The following is a 16,561-nucleotide window of genomic DNA, read 5'->3' as shown; positions in this document are numbered from 1 at the left end:
GATAGCTCCGGCATGCCAATGCACTGAGGTCAACACTGGTAGGATGGTGGCTGCCATGAAGTCCTTGGTCCAGGACTGGGGCACTGCTGCATTGGCTGAACTCAATTACTGATGCCATGGTTGACCTCCAACAGTGTGTAGACGAGAGGGGTGCATGACAGCTCGATCTCACTCCAGCTACCCCTCCCCCTCAAGGAGTAAGCCTGCGGTACTCGGGCACCCACAGGGAGGAGGGTCAGCAGGTGCACACACCAGGGCCATCCATCCAGGTGATTCCAAATTCCCTCTTCCTGTGATCTCAGCAACTCCAGCTCCACAGGCTGAGACACAGCAGGCTGGGGCCATCCAAGTCTCGGCCCTCCAAAGGAAGCCCGCTAAGCTCATCACAGACAAGGCGTTGTAGTCAGCAGGCTGCCTCTACCCCCGCTGTGGATGTCCAGGGGGCAGGGCATAGCGGCAGGGTTAGGGAAGTTAAGAATTAGTTGAACAGCCTGGGCAAGAGGCTGAGGAGATGAGGGCCAGCCCCACCTTAAAAGTGCTGAGAGCACACAGAGAGAATGAGAGAACTTTGATGCCTGCCCACTACATTCTGGCAGCAATGATAAACACTGCTGAGGTGCAGGCATCAGTAATGTGTCAGGAAAGTTAAGAATTGGCTGAACAGCCTGTACATAATGATGACTATTGTCAATAAACTCCCAAGAATGCATCCCTGACTATGGTTCGTTGTTCTGGTGAGCAGTGTTCGTGTCACTCAGATGTGAAACTTTTCTGCACAAGGTAAAGGCAGGTGTCTCAGTCTAGGGCCTCTTCCCTGGGCTCTGTGCAGCCTTCAAACCAAATTGATGGTCCAGCCTCACACTCCCTGGACACATTACTGATGCCTACACCTCGGCAGTGTTTGTCATTGCTGCCAGAATGTAGTGGGCAGGCGTCTGAGTTCTCTCATTCTCTTTGTGATCTCTCAGCACCTTTAAGGTGGGTCGGCCCCCATATCTTCAGCACCTGTGACCAGTGATGCTGTGCTCCTGAAGGGGTCAGGTGCTGAAGGCAGACAAAGGATAAGATGCTTCTATAGGTTCATGGCTGCATCTTTATGAAATGACCCTGATCACAGAGCTTAAGCGAGCTGCCCTTGGCCAGACAGAAGTCAGACATTCTCAGAAGCAATTTGAAGATCTATGGAGTGTCCTCACTGCATGTGGTCATCATCCTCCTGCAATTGAGCAACTATTAGGTCCTCCACTGTGTCTCCATGACAGGAACATTCTCACAGAGGGTATTCGTGCTGCAATAAGCCAGACTGGAGTCAAATGTTCACAGATGCAATGTGAGGATCTGTGTGGTTACTTCACTGCATGTTGTCATCATCCTCCACAAATCTAGCAGCTATGAGGGCCTCCCAAGTATGCCTGCCTCGTCTGGCCAGTGCAACGGCCTCATCCCAATCATCGTCACCTTCTAGAACCTCCTCACCCTCATCCCCCTTGGCGTCTCCCTCATCAGAGGAGACCTCCAGCTCCTCCATCTCTTCCTCAGCCTCCCCATTGGAGCGCCAAGTTGTAAAGGGTGCAACACACAACAACTAAGCATGACACCCTCAGTGGACTGTATTGCAGGGCTCCATCAGACCAGTCCAGGCACTGGAACTCATCCTCAGCATCCCGATGGTTTGCTCCACCAAGTTGCGAGTTGCACCATGAGCCTCATTATACCTTCGCTGCCTGAGGCCACACGCTGCATGGGTGTCATCAGCCATGGCCTCTGCAGGTAGCCCTTGTCTGCGAGGAATCATCCCTGCAGCTTCTGTGGACCCTGGAAGTATCCAGGGATCAGTGACTGACCAAGTATTAGGAGTCGTGCGCACTCTCTGGAAACCATGCACTCAGCTGCAGGATGTGTTTCTGGTGGTCACACACCAGCTGCACATTCAGCAAATGGAATCTCTTGCATAGTTAACGTGTGTTGTGATGGAGATCTGAGCACCACGTGAGGACAGTCAATGGTATCCTGCACCTGTGGGAAAGCTGAGATCTGGGCAAATCCAATCTTTCTTGCATCCTGGCTCTCCTGGTCCTGGGTGATATGCACAGCTGTGTGCTCTCACAAAGATGGCATCCATGATCTCCTGGATGCATTTCTGGGTGGAGGCTTATGACATCACACAGAGGTCACCTGTGGAGCCCTGAAAGGAGCCACTGGCATAGAAATTAAATACTGCGGTCAATTTCATGGCCATTGCCAGTGGATGCATTTCATGTCCCTGTGGCGCCAAATCCTGCAGTAGCTGGCAGATGTGACCGACCAGTTCCCTAAACATGCACAGTCTTCGGCGACACAGGTTCTTGGTCATCTGAAGGAATGAAAAGCAGTGTCTATAGACCCTGTGTCTAGCACGGCGCTGACCAGCAACGGCTCGCTGTGGCTCTCTGGCAGCGTGTTCAGGGAGCACCAGCATCTCCTTCTTCTAGGGGGTGCTGCTCCTCCCTTTGCACAGCCAGGAGCCTCAGTTGCTCTCTCCTCCTTCGCCTTCACTCTCTGTGGGTCATTTGGCATGCAGCTAATTCATCAGGCTCCATGATCCTGATGTATTCCCTCTGCAGGATGAAAGAAAGAGACACATGTTTAGCATGGGTTGACCAAGAACCTGTCCTGATTAAGTGTGAAGGTCCCTTAATGCCTCCCACAGAGTGCTGGCCACCACTTGGACGGCCATAGATTAGTGCGCAGCATGGCTGCCCGAAACCCCACCCATCTCCACTCCACTCCACCCAACCGATTGGCAGCAGCTTTGCCCATTGGACTGCATGCTGTGCTCTCAGCTCAGGTGCAGGCATTCTCCTAACTTGTACTGCAAGGCTGCCCTGTTAGCTTGAACCATGGGGGAGACTAGTCCAAACCAGGATATTGACATTGCAATGGGCTGTGAGCGCCCCCAACAGTGACTGCTCTATGGCCAGCTTTAACAAGGAGATTGTACAATGTGCCCAGACCTCCAACTGTTCTGCAGTCCACTAAAACGCTCATGACTTTGCAGTCTGTGCCAGGGAGGGGAGGTGAAAAGCTTTGAAGCATTTGGTGGCATTTTGATGCCTCTGCATTGCTTGAGTGGCCAGATAAGCTAGAGGCCTGACTCCAATCATATCAATGTGGCTGCGCCTGAACTGTCTCAGCTGCTGACGAATGGTCACTTTCTACAGGTTTCCCTAATGCATGGCCGCTTCCCTCGCCCACCCTACCCTCCCACCCCAAATGCTTGTGCGCTACATTCAACGGCAGGGCAGCACTTGCCCAACGAACCCAACCCCCACCAACAAGTTGCCTCAACGGCAGGGCTATCTTTACCCTCCCCCTGCCCCACAAGGTGCCTAAATTTCAGGGCTTCCCTTAAACCACAACCCCCCGCCCCCCCAGCAAGTCACCTTAACAGCAGGGCTGTGCTTAACCCCATCACCACAACCCCCCACCCCCGCCCCCAACACCCTTCAAGTTTGAAGTCTAACAGGCGACCCTGGTGAGCGCTGCACAATGTTGCTGTGTCCTCACCTCCGGGTTCCTCTCAGAGTGCAGCCCACTAAATGCACACCTTTTATGTGCTGTTGTGAAACGTGTCGGCGTGCTTTCTCCCCAACATGAAGGGACGACAATTCTGGTGGGCTGGCCTAATGATATGTAGATGTATTACAATGAGATTCCCGACGTCCGATGGTGGGAAGTGTGGCCTACCATCAGCGGGCTGAGTGGACGATCATGAACTGGTTTCACGACATTGTGAAACCAATCGTGCCATATTGCCTGCTCATGCCAACGGGAACGGAAAATCCTAGCCATTGTTACGGCCAGTGTTATGATCCCAGCTGAGATTACCCCTGAACAAGCCTGATCTCAGCGTGGAATCCAGCTTGATAGATCCTAACTTTTGTTTGCTTGTTTAGATATGTGGAGAGTAGCTACTGAACAGAGTCACAGGAGTCAGCTGATGAAGTTTTAACAAAAGAATAAAACATTTATTAAACAAGAAAAGCTGAACTATATTACACTACTCCTTCACACACAACTATACCTTTGCAGATATATACAGATTTGTAAGGATAACATAAGTTACGAAAGCTATCTTATACTTTAATGTCCACAGTAAGTACACAGTCCACGTACCATTAGGCGACCTATGGTCAGACACACCAGAATCTGAAACCAAGTGACAGATGTCACCTCAACCAGATGCTATGGATCTCTCCTCAATTTACCCCAGTCACTTGTCACACCATGAGCCAACCGGCCTCACTGCACCCCATCTTTCACACGAGGGTTTCCAATCGCCACCCTCCATGACTTTGCCTTGGAATCTTCTCCCAAACTGACCATGCAATGTTATAACCTCTAAGTCTTTTAAGGCATGGATGTTACTACCTTTTCTGCTGCTGTGCCTTTCTGAAAACAGAACTTAAAGATTATAAAGGGACAAGCATGACTGCTTTACAGTGTGATTCCTCACAGTGGCAGTTCCTTTTCCAAATGAGGTGGTAGTCTTGGGTTGATTATCCGCATCCTGATTTATTGTTTAAAGACATTCATCCTGAGGAAGTTTGGACAATAATCTCCTTTGTTTCAAAAGTCCCCATTCAGTTCAGGAATATTTCCTGATGGTTTTAGGATGGTTGCATTGACAACTCTTAGGCCTGAATTTTTCCCATGTCAGGCGGGCTCGGTGGGAGCGGACGGGGGTGGTTGGGGAGCTGACTGCTGCCCACGATTGGCTCCTCACCGCCATTTTATGTGGGTGGGCCAATTAAGGCCCACCCAGCGTAATATGCAAGCGGTATCGCTGAGTGCTACCTGTGTGGGCAGGGGAGGGAGGGAGAGTTGGGTCCAGCGCGTTTTTGCGCATGGAGCTGCCTCAAGGAGATTGAGGCACTTTTGAAAAAAATAAATACATGCAATAAAAATTTAATGAAACATGTCCCCTTATGTGACTGTCAAATGAGGGAACATGTTTTTATTTCTCTCAAAAAGTTTTTATTCAATTTGTGAAAGCTTTAGGAAACTTCAACCCGCTCGTGGATGAGGTTTCCTAAAAAACATAAAGGCTGCTTGGTCTTCTTGCCTGCTCGTCAACTGTTAGGTTGGACAGGCAGCGTAAATTTGATATTAGTTCCTTAACGGCCTTAATAGGCCTGTTAATTATCGGCAGGCACACAGTCGACTCCGGCGCATACCTCCCGAATGAAACATTGCGAGACAGTGCGATGACGTCGGGATGCACGCCTGATGCCATCGGGCATCATTTTATGTGCTAGCGTGTTGGGCCCACCCCTGCATGCCGAATGTAAAATCCTGGCCTTAGTCTGGAATGTATCTTTTGTCCTTGTGAGACAGTGAGGCATGCAGTTCTTGAATACACAAGCCAGGTCATCTGACCTTTGGCCATCTTAACAGCACATTGAAATTGATTTTTCCTTTAAAGAGTGGACAAAGGTTTGTATCTTAAAAGTTAGGAATATGATATATCTTTACTGGGCATGGCAATATTTATTACCATTTCACTCTTGTACCCTGTTTGAACTTTTTTGTTTCTAACAGGTGAGGGTGGAAAATCGGACACATTGCCACAAATCATCCCCGCTAGGATTTCCCATGAGAACTGAAAGCAACCATCCACTAATACTACCTGCATATGGGTGGATGTGTTCAAAATACACTTAAGTATCAAGTGTGTTTGAGTGTTAGAGTTTTAATTTTTTCTTCTCCACATGTCTCCTGATGGTGGAAACTGGCTATGACTGGCTATGAAGGATTCATGAGGGGGGGGGGGGCTGCTTGTGCAGCAAGGGAGATATGTGGGGGCATGGAGTGGGCATGGGGTCATGGGGGGCGGGTACAGATGGGGGGGGGAGGGGTGATGGTTTGAGGGCCTGACATTCAATACTGGAACTGGCCCACTTTCTTGCCAGCCTGCCATATGCCTGCCTCCATTTGGCAGCGGGCCTGGCTCCATCCTAGCCCACTTCCCCGACAAGAAAATAGATGGGTCTGCTGGGTACGGAAGTTCGAACTTCCCACCTCCTCCACAGAAATCTGGCCCTTAAAGACAAAAGGGATCATGGTGCAGGACAAATGGGAATGATATTGGCAAAGTAAAGAAACAGTTGATATGTCTAGAGGAGATGTGAAAAAAAAATAGCAGAATCATCACCAACAACTACCATCACAAAATGGAAGCAGAAGTTATCATCTGAAATTGTTGAACACAATCAGGGGTGTAGTGCTAAATTTTGAGGTGTCAAAGCTCTAAAAAGATATGTTGGCCATATCATTTCTAAATCTACTATTACATTATTTTCCTATGTGTTAACCATTTGAGTGCTCAAAAGTCAGTAAAACTATTCTTTTTAAGTAAAAAGTATTAATACTGGTGGGCATTTTATTTTGAACCTTGTGGCATTTTGAATCAGTAGTCTTTAGCATAGCTAGAATTTCATTATGCAATAGTTTAGTTATTTAATTCAAGCCTATTAAAAACATGAATTACAGAAAGCTTTTCTTACTCCTGACTTGGGGATGGTATGTAGAGGGGATACTGCTTTTCTTGATTTATATTAATAACCTAGACCTGGGTGTAGAGCGCACAGTTTCAATTTGGAGATGATACAAGTCTGGGAAGTATTGTGAACTGTGAGGGGGATAGTGATAGACTTCAAGAGTTTATAGACAGGCTGGTGGAATGGGCAGATATATGGCAAATGAAATTTAACGTAGGGAAATGCGAAGTGATACACTTTCATCAGGAGAATGAGGAGAGGTGACATAAAAGGAAGGTCACAATTCTAAAGGGAATGCAGGAGTAGAGGGACCTGGGTGTATATGTGCATAAATCATTGAAGGTGACAGGACAGGTTGGGAAAGTAGTTAATAAATTATACTTAATCCTGGATTTTATAAATAGGGGCACAGAGTACAAAAGCAAATAAGTTATGAACCTTCATAAAACATTGGTTCACCCTCAATGGAAGGATGTGAAGGTTTTAGAAAGGGTGCAGTGGAGATTTACGAAAATGTTTTCGAGGATGAAATACTTCAGTTATGTAGATAGATCAGTGAAGCTGGTGATGTTCTCCTTGGAGAAGAGAAGGTTGAGAGGACATGAGTGTTCTGGATAGAATAAACGGGGAGAAACTGTTCCCACTGGCAGAAGGTCAAGAACCCCGAGATGATTAACAAAAGAATGCGAGATGACATGAGGAAAAACTTCTTTATACAACAAGTGGTTTGGATCTGGAATGCACTGCCCGAAAGCATGGTGGAGTCAGTTGTGGTTTACAAAAGGGAACTGGATAATTATTTGAAGAGAAATTTTTATAGGGCTGCAGGGACAAGACAGAGGACTGGGACTAGCTGATTGTCTCTGTGTCAGTTCTCTGCAACACAATGTGTTGAATGGCTCCTTTTGTGCTGTAACTATTCAATCATTCTAGCTTAGATACATTCAAAGAACTTTATAAACACATGAGGAAGAAAGAAGCTGAAGGTTACCCTGATAGCATGATCAAGAAGGGCGGCAGGAGGCTTACGTGGAACATAAATATCAACATATTGGTCTGTTCCTGTGCTGTAAATTCTATTTAAATCTGCCAGTGGTGATTACAGTAATTACATTTTACATTCTCAGGCCATCACAGCCAATGAATTAACATTCAGTAGGCAAACTATCAGTAGGTTACGATACTGCTTTAGATCCTGGTAACCTTGAGTTTCAAAGACCCTGAAATGCCTGTTTATGAGAAAGCTGTGTGTAGGGAGCTGTAATATCTTTTTTTTTACATTGGCTCATAGATATTCAGGAGAGGCAGCGGGAGGCCTGGGACCCTGGGCCTGGCCTTCCTTCTGCTACCTCTTACCGTCCCCAGGCTCCGGATTCATTGTCACACCGTGAGCTCCGGACATTCTGGTCAACTCTTACCATCTGGTCTGACTCAAACTCAAGGAACTCATGGCCAAACTTGTCTTTGTGCCTCATATAATAACACAGCTAGAAATCACTCAACAGGGTCCCTATGCTGTCCGCCTCTGCAACACACATCACCCAGCCTCACAAAGTTGTGAGAGGATTTCTCTCTAGTACTGCATGTGTTGCACCTGGAAACAAGTAACTTCAATACTGGAGGCAATGAGGATTAAAATCAGCACCAACCATACAGATTGAAAGTCCAGTCTGACAATTAATAGAGTGGATTCCACTGAAGTCAGTGGAAAGAAAAATCAAGTGGGCCAAAATAAGAGAGGAGTTGAGATTTGGCTGACTCAATACCTGACCAATTACAGCTTCCATGGTCCCTGTATTCTGCTGGACCAAAAAATCATTATCCATCATACATATCTTGTGAAGAGCAGAATGGAGGTTTCTGCCATGCACCTGTCAGTCAACACTTGCAGTCAAATCTTCATCAAACAGAGGCAAAAGCAAAAGGTTGAGCTGTTTCACCAAATAGGATTGAAGAAAATCACATGACAGCATTACACACACACACACACACACACTCACACACACACAGATCTAAAACAGTATTGTAACCTACTGATAGTTTGCCTACTGAATGTTAATTCCTTGGCTGTGATGGCCTGAGGATGTAAATGTGATATAATACTGTAATCCCCACTGGCAGATTTAAATAGAATTTACAGCACAGAAGCAGACCATTTGGCCCACTTCATGTATGTTGATATTTATGGTCCACATAAGCCTCCTGCCGCCCTTCTTGATCACACAAACGTACTGTATGTATTTCCTGTACATAAGAAGTGACCTTGCTTAAAAACTGCAAATTTCCCATTCAATTATCTGATAATAGATGCTTGTTTTCAATTAAAAAGATCAAATAAGGCTTTATCTGGAAAATAGACTGATTTCTGTAATTTTATAAAACTTCAGATTAAGCCACTGATATTGAAAAAACTATATCTACAGCTGAACAATAAAGATTATTGTTTTGCTTAGAATCTCAATACTTGTATTATGCAGTGCACTAATTGAAAGTGTATCTATAATAAACAAAGGTATTATATGTAATTACCATGTAACAAAATTTCATGTCTAAATTGTGTTGTGTTCTGCAGCACCTAATATATGAAACCAAAGTGTTACAATAATATATATGTACAAATAACTATTGAATGGAACATAGCCTGCGTTAAAAGCAAGCAAAAACTGTTGCTTGTCAAAAATGAAAGCCAAAGATCGAGACTCATTTGTACTTATGAATGAATAAGACAATTAATTGTTCACCAGTGACCAGTTATTCTGCATATGCAACACAATATACTTTTAAGGTGAAAGTAAACTACCTTTTAATTTGCACTTTACTGAAAGCTAGTAAATCAATGTCCAAATATCACTTCAATTCAAATAAAGTGGGGGTTTGATTTGTAATTTGATTGAACTGGAAAAACATTTCTAACAAACAACACCTTTTTGTTGCAAAATGCTGCCCGCACATTGTTTAATAAAAGGAAGAACTAAGGTGCATTCACCCTGTTTCTAATGTAATTTAGTTTGCTTTATACTTCTTCCATCCCAAGACAATGTTGACAAATGAACACTACCACCAGCTCTGCAACATTTGCTCCAGTGGACTGTATCAAACTGCTCCCATTTGCTACAAATTATAAAACATCATCGCTAAGGGAATGTTTGACGGGTTCCATCTTATATCTTTTTACCTGTGAGGTATTCACAGTGTCAGGCTGTAGACAGACAAGCTTCTTTTCCTGCTGTCAAATCTTTAATTATTGCCACTCTGGGGGACAATAGAAAGTTATGATTGATAAACTTCGAAAAGTCTAATTTGGGATGCAAATTAGGTTTCTTAAATAATGTTAGCGAGGTCAGTGGAAAGAAAGATCAAGTGGGGTATATAACAGATGGCCAATCAGCAAAGGAGAGTTTACCATTCAGCGGTGAATATTAAAGCCTATCAGTAGAAGGTGCTGGAGCGGCACTCCGGTGTGCTCTGGCAGCACTACACCCCCGAACTCGATGCTGAATCTAGAATGTTGTGCTTAATTGAATAAATTGTAATAGGGTAGCAAGAGGAGGGGTGGAGCTGATCAGAGACTAAAAAGAGGATCTACTCATGGATGCAGAGGGCATGGATGAGGTGCTAAATAAGTACTTTGCATCTGTCATTAACAATGAAGAAGATACTGTCAGAGTCACAGGGCAGATTTGCACTAAGTGCGGTAGCAGGCGGGTAAAACGACGTTTTACCAGCCAACCGCAACAGTGGCTTTAACTGCCGTATTATCCCAAATCTGGTGCATTAATTATGCATTCCCAAGAAAGGGCGCTCATTCTCCCACCATGCCATCACCTCGCCACTTCATCAGGCTGGGTGCCATATTTAAACTCCAGCCGTGCGCACGCCTCTCAGTGCTTCCAGCCCATGACTGCTGCAAAGAACATTTGAAAGGTAAAAAGACCGGAGCTCCCAGGTTCATTGACGCGTCCCTCAAGTGCCTTTTGGAAGCAGTGGGGGCTGGTCATGATGTCCTCTATCCCTGCATTTGCTGCAGGATGGGCACTAACCTCACTAATCCGGCTTAGGAGTTGGTGGCAGCAGTGGTCAGCGCCAACGTCCTGCAAAAGAGGGCAGCTATCCAGTGCAACAAGAGGATCAATGATCTCCTTCCTTCCAGCAGGGTAAGTCACTCTTCTCATCACTCTCAACTCTCACACTCACAAACTCATCACACATCCATAAGGCCCTCACTCACTACCAATTCAAAGGACATCACCATTCAATCTCTCACACACACCTTTGTTCTGATCTTGTCCATGGAACCACTCACCACCCACACAGGCCAAGCCTACTTATCATCTGGCCTAGCAGGCATCCTGCCTACACTCACTCCACCTCTATACATGCAGGACAAGCTGGCACACAACAAGAGGGAGAGGTCACAGACTGGAATGCCCAAAATCAAGGTCATCACAGATTTTGAAAACAGAGCCATCCAGCTGGCCGGCAAGGATTTGGACGGTTCCTGTGCTGACAATGAGGTCGGCGCTGCTCTACCAAGTGAGGATCCAGCAGTGCAATATCCATCAGACAGCCATGCTGGGAATGATGTGTCCTGTTTCACAGACCACTGCCAAGCACTAATTAACTCCCCTTGCTTTCGCAGACACATTTGTCAAACAGCCGATGGAGTCCACGTCCCAGAGCCTCCAATCAAGCCGCGAAGACACCTCTGAAGAGGAATCTGAAGGCTCCCTTCTTGAAGTCCCACCACAGCACTCACCCACACCCTCCACCAGGGTAGAGACACACACCTCAGTGGGACCTAGCTTTAGAGTAGCCTTGGGATCACAGTCTGGTGAACACATCACACCGTCTGATCCACAGCAGGCAGCAGCAGGGGCTTCTCAGGTCCCCGGCACTTGGCGGACTGCTGGAGGCCAGAAATCTGCTGAGTCCACGTCAGGTGATGAGCCTCTGGACTCAGTCATGTCACAGTTGCTGGAGCTACAAAGGCAAGCTCGAGAACATCAGGAAGGGATGTCTGCTGCACTCCTCAGATTGCAAAGCATGATGGAGGACTCTGCCCGCCTTCACTCTGAGATGACAACACTGGCATGCAAGGTCAACACTGGTAGGTTGGCAGTTGCATTGGAGACCTTGGTCCAGGACATTGCTCCTGCACTGCTGCGTGGGCTCAACTCCATTGCTGTCGCCATAGTTTGTGCCCAACTGCATGTATGCGAGATGGGTGCAGTGCAGCTCGATCTCATTCCAGCTATCCCTTCTCAAGGAGTCAGCCAGGAGCTCTTGGACACCCATTGGGAGGAGGATAAGCAGTTGAATACCCGGCGCCATCCACCCAGGTGACTCCAGGAGTGTCCAGCACATTGAAACCCCGTTTTCCTTTGACTCCAGCAGCTTCAGCTCCACAGCTCGAGGAGGATGACACTGCCACACAGCAGATTCCCGAAAGCAGGCTGGGGCCCTCCAAGTCTTGGCCCTCCAGAGGACGCCCACCAAGGTCAACACAGACAGGGCATATCAGTCAGCAGGCTATCTCCACCTCCACTGTGGATGTCCAGAGAGCACTATGACGTGGCAGCAGGTTTAGGAAGGTTAAGAAGATGTAACTCTTTCGAGTACAAACCCGTTTCCATCTGTTTCAGATGAAGTTACATTGTTTCATAGTTTGCCATTGTGAGATTTGAACTCTTGATCTTGGGGTTACAAACCCAGTACCATAACCACTTGGCTATTTAGGCCAAGCTGGTTAAGAAGATGTAACTCTTTCGAGTACAAACCCGTTTCCATCTGTTTCAGATGAGGTTATATTGTTTCATAGTTTGCCATTGTGAGATTTGAACTCTTGATCTTGGGATTACAAACCCAGTACCATAACCACTTGGCTACTTAGGCCAAGCTGGTTAAGAAGATGTAGTTGCACAGCCTGGGCATGGGTGTTAATCATTTGTACATAATGTTTACCATTATCAATAAACTGCCAAGAATGTCTTCCTGCCTATGGCTACTTGTTCTGATAGTCAGTTCTTATGTCACTCAGATGTGAAACCTTTCTGCACAAGGTAAAGGCAGGCCTCTCAGTCCAGAGCCTCTTCCCTGTGCTTTTTGCAGCCTTCAGATCGAAGTGATGATCCAGCTTCACATTCCCTGGACACATTACTGATGCCTGCACCTTGATGGTGCTTGTCATTGCTGCCAGAATGTAGTGGGCAGGTGTCACTGTGTTCTTTCCTTCTCTCTGTGTGTTCTCAGCACCTTTAAGGCGGGGCTGGCCCCCATCTCTTCAGCATCTGTGACCAGTGATGCTTTGTTCCTGAAGGGGTAAGCTGCTGAAGGCAGACAAAGGATCAGATGCTTTTAAAGTTTCATGTCTGCATCTCTATGATATGGCCCTGATCACAGAATGCAAGCAAGCTGCTCTCAGCCAGACAGGAGTCACTGGTGTAAAAATTGAGTGTCACTGTCACTTTCACGGCCACTGGCAGTGGATGCCCTCCGTGTCCCCATGGTGCCAAATCTTGCAGTAGATGGCAGATGTGACCGACTGGTTGCCTAGACATGCGCAGTCTTCGGCCACACTGGTTCTCGGTCATCTGCAGGAATGAAAAGCGGTGTCTATAGACCCTAGGTCTAGCTCTGCGCCGACCAGCAACTGCTCACTGTGGCTCTTTGACTGCATGTGCAGGAGACCCAGCCATCCTTTCTTCCAGATGGTGCTGCTCCTCCCTCTCTGCAGCCAGGCGCCTCAGTCGCTCTGTTCTCTGTCATCTTCACTCTCTGTGTACCATGAGGCAAACAGCTAGTTCACCAGGCTCCATGATCCTCGACTTCTCCTGCAAGTTGAAAGAGAGAGATGCGTGGGTTAGCATGAACGTACTAAGAACCTCTCTTGGTTAAGTCTGAAGGCCCCTTAATGCATCCCACAGAGTGCTGGCCACCACTTGGATGGCCAGAGATTAGTGCTCTGCATGTGGGCCAAAGCCCCACTTTCCTCCGCCCCACTCCACCTGACCAATTGGTGGCAGCTTTGCCCATTGGGCTGCATGCTGTGCTTTCAACTGAGGCGCAGGCATTCTCCTAACCTGCGCTGCAAGGCTGCACTGTTAGCTTGAACCATGGGGGAGACTGGTCTAAACTGGGATATTGACATTGCAAGGGGCTGTGAGTGCCTCTACCAGTGACTGCTCCATGGCCAGCTTTAGCAAGGAGTTTATACAACATGTCCAGTCATCCAACTGTCCTGCAGTCCACTAAAATGCTCATTAGTTTACAGTCTGTGCCCGAAGGCTGAAAAGCTCTGGAGCACTTGGTGGCACTTGCATACCTCTGCGTTGCTTGAGCAGGCAGATAAGCTAGAGGCCCGACTCTGCACATGTCAATGTGGCTGTGCCTGAACTGTCTCAGCTACAGAGGAATGGTCACTTTATACAAGGTGTCCTTAATTCTTGGTGGCTCCCCTCACCCATGCTTGTGTGCTATCGTCAACTGCAGGGCAGTCTTTGTGCCATCCCCCCCAACGCATCTGAACCTTGAAGTTCAACAGGCGTCCCTCACGAGCGCTCCACAACATTACTGTGCACTCACCTCCAAGTTCCCCTCAAAGTGCAGCCCCACAAGTGCACACCTTTTAAATGCTGTTGTTAAACATGGGATCATGCTGATGTGGGTGAATGATCAGCTTGGGGGTGATGATTCTGTTGGGCTGGCCTTATGATGACATACTGCTGTATTACAATGAGTTTCCCGACATCCAATGGCAGGAAACGCAGCCTGCCATCAATGGGCTGAGCACTATTAATGGCAGTGAAGCAAGCTATGTATAATCAGATGAGATGCATTAATTCTGATTGAGTAGGCAGCAACTTCCTCCAACTCCCTGGCCATTTCTGAAATCTGCTGGAATGTAAGGGAAAGTGACTAATCCAATTCCTGCCTCAGGAAACACAATGGGGTTAGATTTCCAGCTATTGGCTGTTCAGGATGTTGTGCCTACTCAAGTTGTGGGGATAAGGATGATTTTAGTATTCAGGACAGATGTCCCACACCTGTAGAGGCGTAAGCTCCAAATAGGTGCCAGGAAATCAGAGTAGCACCCTGCCAAAAGCCATTATCAGGCCAGAGATTAATAAGAAAACCAATAGCCAGTGCCATATTTCCTGCCCCTCTTACTTTGAGCTTAAGATGCACCCTTCATTGTGCATGTGCCACATTTGGTCAGACAACTGGATTCCAAGGCCATTTACGGACTGAAGATTGCATGTGTTCTATAGGTGCCCATTGTTGGCGCCCATTGTTAAATTGAGTCTACCTCCTTGTGCAATGGTCAAGAAAAAAACAATCTAACATTTCAATCTTTTTGTTTAAGGATCTACGGGCTTATAATTCATCCCTTGTCAGACCAAGAGTTGTTGGAGAATGGGTTGGTCGTGAGGAAACTGATGCTGATCCTTTGGCTGCAGAGATGCTGCAACCTCCAGTACCCAGGATTAAGGATGAAAATGAGGACAGCCATAGCCCAGGAAGGTAAACACTAGGAAATATGTTACCAAGGTTCCCAGTGCCTAGTATTCCCTTCTAATTTTAATTTTTAAATGGCCAGTATTTTACAGTTATAATACCAATAAATAGTATTAAATGTAACAAGATCAGATAGATTATTTTCTAAGCTTTCAAGTGCATTGAGCATCTCGTTAACGTCTTTAGCATATTATCAAAACATTTGTGTATTCACTGTGCAGCATTTGACCGCGTGTGGCATCAAGGAAACCAAGTAAAATTGAAGTGAATGGGAAATTTGGGGAAATGCTTCTCCGGTTGTGAATACCTAGCACATAGGAAGATGGTTGAGGTTGTTGGAGACCAATCATCTCAACCCCAGAGCAATGCTACAGGAATTCTTTAGGGCAGTGTCCTAGGCCCAATTATCTTCAGCTGCCTCATCAATGACCTTTCCGCCACCGCAAAATTCAAAAATGGGGATGTTTGCTCATGGTTTCAATGTTCAGTAGTATTCACAACTTCTCAGATACTGCAGCAGCCCATGCAGATAGCAAGAACTGAACAACATTCAGGCCTGGGCTGAAAAGTAGCAAATAACATCTATGTCACACAATTGCCAGGCAATGACCATCTCTAACAAGAGAGAGTGCAATCGCCTGCACATGACAATTCAACGAAATTACTATCACTAAAGTCCTCATCCTCAACATCCTGAGGGTCACCATTGACCTGAAACTTAACTGGACCATCCACATAAATACTGCAGCTACAAGAGCAGATCAGAAGCTGGGTATTCTGTAGTGAGTATCTCACCTCCTAACTCCATGGGCTGAATTTTCCCAACCGTGTAGTTGCAGGTTTGGAGGCCTGAAGGAGCCAGATAAATAGCAGGAAACATTGTTGGGATGGTTCCCAATGCTTTCCCATGCTGGGGAACTTTCACTTGGGTGGGATAGGAAGCAGATCGGCTGCCTGTGCCATGGCTGCCAATTTGCTTAGCTAGGGTCCCAATGCAGGGTGATTTTATGACCTCTCCGCCATTTTTCTGGTCGCAGAACAGTACCCTGGCACGTGCAGAGATGGCCTCCCTGTGGTAGGCTGGATGGCCATTGGAACCAGGAGCTTTGTGTGCAAAATGGGAGCTGAATCAACAAAAAGCTGCAACTATGGCCCAGACAGATCCAATGGTCCTTGCAAGCCAATTGTCCTATGAGGCGAGAATGTGTAGATGAGGCCTATATTCCCTGGAATTTAAAAGGATGAAAAGAGATCTAATTAAGAGTTAAATTCTTAAGAGTCTGACAGGTGAACATTGAGAAAATGTTTACCATGGCTGGGAAATCTGGAACTCAGAGCCACTGCCTCAGAAAAGGAGATTGGCCATTTAGGACTGAGTTTTGGGAGAAATTTCATCCGTCAAAGTGTTCTGAATTTTTGAAATTGTCTACCCCGGAAAATGTGGAAGCTCACTGACTATATTCAAGTGGTCAATAGAATTTTGGATACTAAAGGAATTGAGGGATATA

The 16,561-nt window shown here is 46.6% G+C and overlaps 1 protein-coding gene across 1 annotated transcript in view; it reads left to right on the top strand.

The window, feature by feature from the left end:
- Positions 1-16,561, top strand: part of c6h8orf34 (chromosome 6 C8orf34 homolog) — a 321,869-nt gene that overhangs the window by 56,934 nt on the left and 248,374 nt on the right. The window contains exon 6 of the mRNA XM_041189264.1: positions 14,902-15,059. Within this exon, the coding sequence (XP_041045198.1) occupies positions 14,902-15,059 (158 nt within the window). The remainder of the gene's footprint in view (positions 1-14,901; positions 15,060-16,561) is intronic.

Source organism: Carcharodon carcharias, chromosome 6, assembly GCF_017639515.1.
Source record: "Carcharodon carcharias isolate sCarCar2 chromosome 6, sCarCar2.pri, whole genome shotgun sequence".
Taxonomy (NCBI): Eukaryota; Metazoa; Chordata; class Chondrichthyes; order Lamniformes; family Lamnidae; genus Carcharodon; species Carcharodon carcharias.
This window is presented reverse-complemented; position numbering and strand designations above follow the sequence as displayed.